General features: G+C 33.2%; 1 protein-coding gene across 1 annotated transcript; it reads left to right on the top strand.

The window, feature by feature from the left end:
* The first annotated feature begins 3551 nt into the window (after window positions 1-3551).
* On the top strand, window positions 3552-9737 carry LOC125835381 (uncharacterized). Its single transcript, XM_049514507.1, has 5 exons — window positions 3552-3897; window positions 7027-7169; window positions 7489-7670; window positions 9244-9357; window positions 9436-9737. The coding sequence occupies exons 1-5, from the start codon at window positions 3610-3612 to the stop codon at window positions 9573-9575; spliced, it is 867 nt and encodes a 288-aa protein (XP_049370464.1). The 5' UTR covers window positions 3552-3609; the 3' UTR covers window positions 9576-9737.
* The last annotated feature ends 651 nt before the right edge of the window (window positions 9738-10388 follow it).

Raw genomic sequence — 10388 nt, 5'->3', positions numbered from 1 at the left:
GATCCTAATTACTAGGACTCACAATAGTTTGTAATATTACTTTTAATACCATATTTTGACCATGAGATACATGTATCATTAAAAGCGAGATATGTGTATCTAGCAACTTTAAAAACCGAAATACATGAGTTATTAATTTGAATTAAAGGGAGTGTAACTTATTTCATTAATTAAATGATTAATTGATGACAAATTAACAATCCAAATTGATTTACAGGATCCTTGCATAGCAACTCTAACAAATTTTCCTAAAATAACGAAATCATAAACCAAAGTAATTCTGTAATCCTAAACTTCATCTTCTTTATCAGTTCCTTCTTTGGTAGTAAAGGCAAGATACATGTATCATTAAAGACGAGATACGTATATCCATCAGTTTTAAAAGCCGAGATACACGAGTTACTAATTTGAATTAAAGGCGATATACGTGTATCCAACAATTTTAAACGGTTTAATTGTGTATCTGTACTGTTAATTAAAGCTTGACATAATTTTTCCATTTTGATTAGGTCATTCTTAAACTTAGATCTATTTTCGATTTGAATGTTGACGGATGCAATGACAAAATACACAACAAAATTGTTAATGAAGAACAAACAAAAACAATAAGATTGAATTGGTATAGAACTATTATCGAGATATACCTTAATAGGAATCATCCGATTTTGTGAATGGTCATCCATTAAAATAGTTGAGAAACAACAAACGCAAACAATGTAAAATACAATTTGTAAAAGTTTATAAAATTGAACTTTAGAGCAATATGAACTTTATCTCAGATACATGACAAAAAAAAACTCATATATACTTAATAGTAAATACATAAATACTTATTTATCTCAAATAAATAAATACTTAAAATAAAGAGAAGAAATGTAGATACATAGATGAAGGCCAGGTATATAAGACATTTAGATACGTTTGACAAACATCACATACATGGAAGAATGATAGATACATAGGACATGTAGATACGCAAGGAATTCAAATGATTTCTTTCGCTCTTTTCTTTGGAGTCTCGTCTAAAAAACATTGTATCTTTATAGATCTTTCAAAATTTCACCAAGTTCGTAATTGGAATCCAGCATTGATGTGACTTCTCTACCGGTGATTTTGGTCCTTCACCTTCATCTAACTTGACTTGTCCTTTGGCGCCTCCACCATAAAATCTCTTTCATGATCATCTTCAGGCGAGAGGAAAATTAATAGATTTTAAAAAAAACTTTGATATATGTGATAGATACACTAATATACAATACTGAAAGAATGATGGTTGAATAGTAACAAACCTCTAAATATATTGCTAATGAATCAAAGTAGTTTTTGATGTATATTATGTGTTGAGAAGATGAAGGAAGAGAGAAAAAAATGACGGAGGACATGGGGTGGGAGAAGAGATATAGTTGGCGGAGGAGATTGAGGGATGTTGAATTGTTAATATACCTTTTATTAAGGAGTTTAAATTTTAAAATAATTATTCAATACCATATTTATGAAATTTGTTTATTTGATTTAACTTTTTAAAACATAAGGTATAATTATTAAAAAGTGGTATTATGAGTAATATTTTTAAACTACAGGTAAAATATGTATATATGATAGTTAAGTATGTCTAACTTCAATAAATTAGACAATTATATTGGACCAACTATTTTAATATGGAGGATAATTACTATGGAATAGACGTTATACATTTTATTGAGAGATTATTAAATGAAACACAGTAGTATTATATATCCATTAATATTTTCCATTGCATAAAGATAGAGAAGCAGTTTATGTATGCTAGCAAATTAGAACTGTCGCGGTGACAGAAAATAGAAAAAATGAAAGGAGAAGAGGTTCTTAGAAAATTGTTGCAGTGGCAACTTTTATAATAACAATAATAAGACACGTTTCATTAATTAATTTAAAGAGACTAAAATATCTTTATGCAAAAATAAAAGAACACCTAGTAGACACGTTGATATCCATACTTTTAACTCACACTTCTACCATAATAGAAAAATTAAGCATTTAGTAAAATGAAGATGAAGTGTTTGATTGGTGTGATATTATTTTGTGTGTATCGTCCAAGATTTGATGAAAGTTCCTAGATATTTTAGTTAAATTTTTATCTTTATTCATAGTTGTTAGGGATAAGGGTTTAAAAAATATTCCAACTTTGGTCGAATTTGCTGTTGCGATACTAAACTTTAATGATGACCTATTACCCCCTGAACTATTTAATAGTGTATTTTAAAGGTATATATGTGCCCACGTGGACACATTACTATTTATAATTTTGCATTATTTTTTATGCTCACGTGGACAAATATATATGTTTAAAATACGGTATTAAATAGTTTAGGGAGGTAATAGGTCCTAATGAAAGTTTAATATCGCAACAGCAAATTTGACCAAAGTTGAGATATTTTTCAAACCCTTATCCCTGGTTATTATAACAAGTAGAATGAGTTATATTTAAAGGAGGTTAAAAGTGTCTATTTTTATCAAAGTTAAAAAGACTGAAACTACTTAACAATATAATTAGCAGTGAGTTGAGATTTTAATTTGATGTTCTCCATCGTTATTTAAGGTTTTGGTCATTGATCTTATCATACTTTTAGGATTATGAGCAAAAAAACATTTAATAGTTGTTAAAAAATTATCATATTAAATTCATTCTCAGTATTAAAAATATTGAATTTTCTGCTTTACGCATATACTAATTTTTGTTGGATTTTTCAAGTTGTAGAATCGAGTATGGAAAATAGTTTGTACCACTGGACGTGATAACTAATGATAAATTTTAATTCTTAATTCAGTAGGATTAGTTACAAATCAATATGAATATATTTATCTCTATTGATTTATTTAATTTAGATGTATTTTCTGTACTTTTTTTGGGTTTTTATTAAGAGCATCATAGTTCAAGAATAATGGTTTGTAGCTGTCAAAATAAAACATGTTTTTTTTTATTAAGAGCACCATTGTTCAAGAATAATGATTTGTTGCTTGTCAAAATAAAACATGATTTTTTTTTTATTAAGAGCACCATAGTTCAAAAATAATAATTTGTGGCTGTCAAAATAAAATAAAATAAAATATTGTGCTATTTGGGGTTCAAACCTAGAACTCCTTCATTCAAATTGACAACATTATCAATGCACCAAAGTCAAAGTTTTTTGTTAAGAGTGTAGAATTGAACACCTTGACTATAGCTTCATCCCTAATACTTCTACAAAAGTTTGAGATCACTTGATATGTCATGTGGCTTATCGGGTGAAGTTATATCTAAGTTTAGTTAGTCAAGTAGATAAGTGTTTCTAAGATTGTCAATTATTTGAGAGTGAAACTAATAATTTGTGTCAAGTTTAAGAGTGTTTTCAATACTTCTATCTATTTTATTACTCCCTGCTTCTCTATTTACTTGTCAAATATTTCCTAATTTGATGTCCCTTTGTACTTGTTATTTTTGAAAAAGACAATTTATTTTTTATTATTATACTCTCAATTTATTAATATTGAGTTAATAATTTTTCAAATGTAGTGAGTATATATATTTGAAATAGCATTTCCCCAAGTACTATTGTAGATTAAACGTAAGCGTTAAAGAACACCGGAGCCATGAACGGTGACGGCGTCGTTAAAGATGAAAGAAAGGTCGCCGGAAAACCTGAGGAGAATGAATACGAGTACGAAGAGGAACAGAGGATGCTAGAAGAGCTAGGAATGTACAAAGGGAGGGTGAGATTAGTGAATAGTGAAGAGCCAACAGAGGAGACAATGTTACTGTGGGGAATTCAACAGCCTACGTTTTCAAAACCCAATGCCTTCGCACGCCAAACTTCTCTCCAGCTCCGTGTTGATGCATGTGGACGAACTCTCTCCATTCTACAGTCTCCTTCTAACCTGGTTTGTGCCTAATTTGAACTTGTTAAAATGAATTGAGTTAACCCTAAGTATGAGTTGGTCAATTTGAACTAAGAATTTTCATTTTTTTTTTGGTTAATGAAGCTAAAAATTAACTCATGCAATTAAATTGTAGAGGAACCTTTTGTATTTTTAACAAAGTTGTTAATGGGTTAATTTGGATCAATATATTATGTTTTTATGGGGGTTTTGAAATAATGTTTGATTGTTTTTGTTATATAAATCAATTAGTTATATTTTTGAAGAGATGCTTTGTTTATTGGGAGGTATCCGAGGTGACTTGAACTTGAAAAGCAGAATCCTCAGAATCGTATGATTCAGATACCTGTCGAGATGAACAGATAAAAGATCGGGATAGACAGGATGACCTATATTCATTTCATATTAGAAAATTGATGAAAGTAAGAATTCATAACTAAAAGAATATAAATTCCATTCATCCAAGTAGGAGCTGCACAATTGCATTGGTGATTGTATTTCTGTCCAAGTCCCTTTGAGCACATTCGATAAAACAATGTATTTCTGTCCTAATACTGTGTTATGAGGATTAGAAAGGCGTTCTTTTCGTTTTTTATCTTCTATTTGATTTGATTGCAGTTTATAGAGTGAATCGTCCATCATGCTTTTGACTTTGAGAATAGCTACTTTTTCAGTAGTAAATATTCGTTAGCAATGGCATTAAATAATGGCTCTTTGGTTAGTTTTGGTGCTCAACTCTTGTATTTTATTTTATTTTTGATGACAAGGGAAACCCACAGCCGCTACCCTTTGGGTGCGCACAGGGTAAAATCCCTGCTCCTATGCAATAGCTCACAGCTCAACTCTTGTAATTTGGAAATATTTATCTAGACTTTTTCTAAACTTAAAATGATCAAAGTGATTTTCCTTTCAAATTCAAGGAAGAATTATACTAACTTCTGAAGTTTTCATGTTTTCCCTAATATCTTGGGAGGTTCTGAAGGGAAAACTTAAGATTTTCATGCACTTTGCAAGGTGTAAAGTAGGAATAGTATTTTGCAAGGTGTAAAGTAGGAATAGTATTTTGCAAGGTGTAAAGTAGAAATAGTTAAGTTGTTTGTAAACACAAAAGTCATGTAAAGTTGTTTGTTTCTAGACTTATTGTAAAGTAGAAAAAATGTAAAGTCGTAAAATAAAAGACAAGTGTAAGGTATCATGATGGGCCTTGGCATAGCAGTTACTAAAGCATGAACAGTGTATAAATTGCTTGGGTTAACCTGAAGTAGTTGATTACAATTGTGTGTAGAAATACAATTGGAATGCAGAAGGCATTATTGGCTCTCTTGACTAAATTTCGTATATAGCTGGAGAACAGTGTTCTGAATCCCTTTGGTCTTGTAATTGTGCTTTCAAGCAATTCCCGTTGAATTAAAAAAAAAGGATATCAACAACGACTCTAGAGCTATGACTTACACAAAAGAAATGCACGAAAAAGGAACCAGTTAGTTTCTTTATGCTTAGTTAGCACCTAGGACTTCTACTCAACAGAAAAAAAAACTGACAAATGGTTGTTAGTTTGTCCTAAATGTGAGAAGGCATTCAAAAAGGAAGTTTATAGCGGGTTATTCAAAATGGGCTGCTCTTTTAACTTGTTGAAGAAGGATGTCAAATGGGTAATGTCAGATTCAAGTGACGTGAGTTTCAATGCACTGAAGAAGGCCATCTATATTGCGGTTGCCAGATTTTGATTTATCATTTGAAGTACACAGTGATGCATCATATTATGCTGTATAGTGAGTTGATTCTGCAGGATCATCCTGTTGCATTTGAGAGCTGAAAGTTGAATGCTACGGAAAATCGTTATTCTACTCATGAGAAAGAGATGGTGGCGGTACTCAATTGTATTTGGTATGGCGAGTCTACCTACTTGGAACAAAAGTTGTGGTCTGAACTCTGAACGGACAACGTGGCCAATACATACTTCAAAACTCAATGGAAGCTGGGTTTGAAGCAGGCCCAATGGCAGGAGTTTCTTCTCAGAAGAAGCTCAAAAGTTGATGGGAAGGCATCAAAATGGTTGTCATAGACAGATTCTCATAGTGTGGGATTTTTGTAGCTGCTCCTACTCTTTGTTCTTCCGAGATAGCTGCTGAATTGTTCTAAGAAACTTGAGGAGCAAGTCCCGAAGGATGTGACCAGCTAGTTAGGAAAGCTTGTGTATCATTTTAAAATTCTACAATATGGCCAACTACTTTTTGTACAATAGATATCATTCAATCTATCAAAATGTCTGCACACTTACCTGCCTTACTCATTTCAGCTCTTTCAATTTTTTCTTTACAACTTATTTTTATAAGGTTTCTTACATGTCTTCTTCTTAAATTAATATGACTAGCATTAGTATGGTCCTATTTCAACACAAGACTCATTACTAGGACATCAACAGAAATAAGCATGAGAATTCATAGTCGACAAGGTCTTCTCCTTAACATTAATCATCATATATTCATTTTGGAACCATTAGTTGGTAATTCAATCAGAATATTAACGCAACTCTGTTACGGTTATCTTTACCTTGTCAGTTTTCTTTCAAGGTCATCTTGTTGTAAGTAATATAGTCTTCCCATCTCCTTGAGGTATCTTCCTTATACAGGGAATAAGAGGGACTGGTATTATTACTAATTGCTAATGGATCAGATCCTCATTACTTCAAAAACCCTGGACTCTTCTTTACCCAGTAGTTTGTCTTGCCTTCTTGCTACCACGGACCTCTCAAACAGATTTAGGGAAAGATCAGACTCACTATCTCCGCTGATGTTTTATATCCAGGATCATACTTTCTGTACATGGATTTAAGCTGTTTATTCTGCTTTAACTCTTGAAAATTATGAACTAGAAAAGTTTTGAGTTAGTAAGTCACTTCATAGTGTGGCTTTTGAGATGACTAATAAGCTTTGGCAATGACATGATCCAAAGACAAATGGGATTAGTTGCTACTTGTTTTCTGGAAATGTTGCTTATATCTGCTGAAAGAAGAAATGTTTGGGAGACATTTTGATCTCTTAGCACACACAAAGCATCTCATTGACATTATTCACCGTTGCGGTCTCTCTCTTTCATCAATTTCTAGTAATCAAGCTATATTTACTTTAGGGCACTCCTGGAGTAACTGGTTCTGTAATGTGGGATAGTGGAGTGGTCCTTGGGAAATTCTTGGAGCACGCTGTAGAATCAGAAAGAATTCATCTTCAAGGCAAGAAAGTCATTGAATTGGGCTCTGGCTGTGGATTAGTTGGGTAATACTGTTATCTTTTGCACCTTCGATTTCTGATTTTGTCAAATCATTTGTTGTCATTACTGGTTTAAGCTAGTGGATGTTTGAAATAGATGCATGTTCCAACAAAATTATGTTGGATTAGTTCCTATTGTAGATTCTTGTCTCAGTGCGCACGAAAAACAGGGGGTATCATGTCCATAAAATAAATTACTTGCTCATAAAATTATGTTTTTGCCTAGTAGTAGTCATTAAATGTTGAACCCACTTACCGTGCATGTCATAAATTTACTGCTGTAAGATTGTTCATTTATCTTAAATATCTCATTCTATGTTTCCAGCTGTGTTGCAGCTCTTTTGGGTGCTCAAGTTATTCTCACTGACCTCCCAGATAGACTGAGGCTACTGAAGAAAAACGTAGAAGCTAATTTATATGGAGATGTAAGAGGCTCTGCAACAGTAAATGAGCTCACATGGGGAGATGAGTTGGATAATGATATGAGGAATCCTTTGCCAGATTATGGTAACAATCTGAGATGGTCTCATTCCATATAGCAGTTGCTTTACAATACATAATCGAATTCCATATGCATCTGTCTGAGGTTGTATAATTCCCCTTCACAATGTTGTCACATGCATATTTCAAAATGATATTTTCTTCTCTCTTTCTGATAACCAAGATATCCTGTGTATAAGCTGGCCTGACCACAGTTGGTGGCTTGGTGCACAGGTTTAAAACTCAAGGGAGTACAGTCTGCCCTTCTACCCTCAGCTGACTTAAAAACCAAGCTTCAGCTAGCAGAAGGGTTCAAACTTGTAGTGTGTACTTACAACACATCCCCATCCTTCATTTATCATGGGGCATTTCAAATTGAAATTTTCTTTTCTTCCTTCTCGTGTCCTTATATTATTATTAGTTTTTTTGGGGAGGATGTGAAATAGAATTATATAACAGAAGTGGTAAATTCAGTTAAAACTTCCAGCAATGTTTCGGAGAAAATGTATTCTGTATTCTCATTTTCCTTTATTGAGTATAAGCCTTAGCATGAAGGGTTTGCAAAACTTGTGATCTTGCTGTCTATAAATCTGATACTACCAGTTGAGGCATACTTTGGGTTTATAGTTGTAACTGATGAGAGGTCAGGCCGCCCCAATCATCCATGAAGACTCTAATCTTGAAAAGCAATCTTAAAAGGTGATAAAGGAGTAACATCTTCCCTTAATGATTAAGAAAAAGGTAACATCTTCCCTTTTAAAAGCTATGTGTCTGTTGACCATTGGTGGTAGCTCTATGTATGCAGTCAATAGAAGCAATGTGGAGAAAATCCATCTTCAGTGTAGAGGATATCATATAATAGCCCTGAATGAATCAGTATGTCTGACCTTAGCTCATGCTCCTTTGAAGCTGCGTTACATGGTTTGACCAGAAGTAAAACCTAATTTCAGCTCTCTCAGTTGAAAAGTTGCTGTGGACATGTATGGGCTATGATATAAGTTTTAGACTAGTTCAACTTTTAGTTTAGACTTGTCCTAGATACCGCAGAGTTAACTTAGGTCTGATTAGATTTTACCCATTTATGAAACAATGGTTCTGCATAATCCTACAAAGAAAATGGTGTATTTTTCCTATAGCAATTTGCATCCTCTCAAGCTTCCTTCTACCCATAACAAAACTTGGGATGCCATGCTATCCACGTTAACATGCCAAAACATTTTCAAGGATTTCATTGTCTGAATGCACTAATCACAGATCAGCTAGCCCTCAGGGAATTGGTTCCGGGGTAAGAGTGCAGCATGTAATTTGTGGGTTAGGTGCACGTCAAGTGTTTGAGCCAAGTCATGGATGAAAGCCTGGTATTTAAGTGGAGAAGGGTAGACATACTATCCAATTATACACTATTGAATAAATGAACCAGTTGGCCCTAGAAGATTTCTCGGTTACTAGAAAGAATCACTCAGCTTGACATCTCACATTCCCTCCTCTCCCTTCTTCTATGTTCCTAAGTCTAGGTGGATGGTCTCTGGTCACTTGTCCAGTTTATCTATCCATGATTTTAGTTTATTATTTCACGTTCTGATATGTATTTGTATTTCAGTTCTTGGATCAGACGTGATATATAGTGAGGGAGCTGTCGTGGATTTGATAGCTACACTTCTGGACCTCTCTGGTACTCGGACAACAGTTATTTTAGCTGGAGAACTTCGGAATGGTATAGACTTTAGATATTATTTAAATTTCAAATAGCCTGGAGATAGTTATTACATTTCATGTGATTTTCTTGTGGCAGATGCAATCCTTGAATACTTCTTACAAGCTGCTGCAGAGGATTTCACTATTGGCCGTGTAGATCAAACACAGTGGCATCCTGATTGTTGCAGTCCTCGAGTGGTAATATATGTTCTGGTGAAGAAGCAAAAAAAATTGTAAGTCCGCACTCATAACATTGTACACTCAATTCTCAAAATGATACCAACATTAATGCCTGTGCTTCACATATAATTTGCTATAAGTGTTCTACTGGCTTTCTTTCTTGTAAATCCAGTGTACCATTTTGTGGATAAACCAATGTCCTAAACGTTTTTCCTCATCGACTATTTGGCGATTTTCAGTTATGTAAAAGGATAATGCATGTTTAATAATCTTCAACAACTAGTTGATACAGAACTTTTCTCAGAAGAGGCAGATTAGAGGTGTAATCTCTCAACAATGGAGTATATTTGCTTGGAATGAATAATTAGTGACATATCATGTGAAGGAACACTATAACAAAATAGTAGATTGTTAGTGCCCTTCACACTAACAAAATAGTAGCTTGCTAGAGGCCTAAGAATTCAAGTTAACCTACCATTAGTTTTTTTAGGGTCATTGCATTCTTACGACTAGGGTCTCAATGAGACTGTACGATCGGTTATTTTAAAAAATTTATACCGTCCCAATTTTTCGGATATTTTACCATGTATAACCAAAATTAGATTTTTTAAAACCATCTCAATCATATTGGTTTCTCTTCGGTATTGGTACTATCCCAATTTTTCGGATATTTTATATTTTTTACTTTTGAAATATCATCTACAAATATACTATTATTAAAAAATTCTTTCGCAAATATGTTCTTGAAGAATCACTTCAAATCTTCACCAAGAAGTCAAGAATGTAAAATCTTGTTACCGTATGGTTTGATCTTAAACATTTAATAGGAGTGTTTGCATATGTTTTGTTGTATTGTTTGATAGAGTATCT

This window comes from Solanum verrucosum, unplaced genomic scaffold (assembly GCF_900185275.1).
Source record: "Solanum verrucosum unplaced genomic scaffold, falcon-dt-bn FXZP01000127.1, whole genome shotgun sequence".
In the NCBI taxonomy this organism is placed as follows: Eukaryota; Viridiplantae; Streptophyta; class Magnoliopsida; order Solanales; family Solanaceae; genus Solanum; species Solanum verrucosum.
The sequence above is the reverse complement of the archived record's forward strand: the minus strand, read 5'-3'. Positions and strand labels throughout refer to the sequence as shown.

Coding starts and splice junctions, on each gene's coding strand:
- LOC125835381 (XM_049514507.1), top strand. CDS start 3,610: ATGAACGGTGACGGCGTCGTTAAAGATGAAAGAAAGGTCGCCGGAAAA. Junction 3,898..7,026: donor TACAGTCTCCTTCTAACCTG/GTTTGTGCCTAA, acceptor TATTTACTTTAG/GGCACTCCTGGAGTAACTGG. Junction 9,358..9,435: donor AGCTGGAGAACTTCGGAATG/GTATAGACTTTA, acceptor TTCTTGTGGCAG/ATGCAATCCTTGAATACTTC.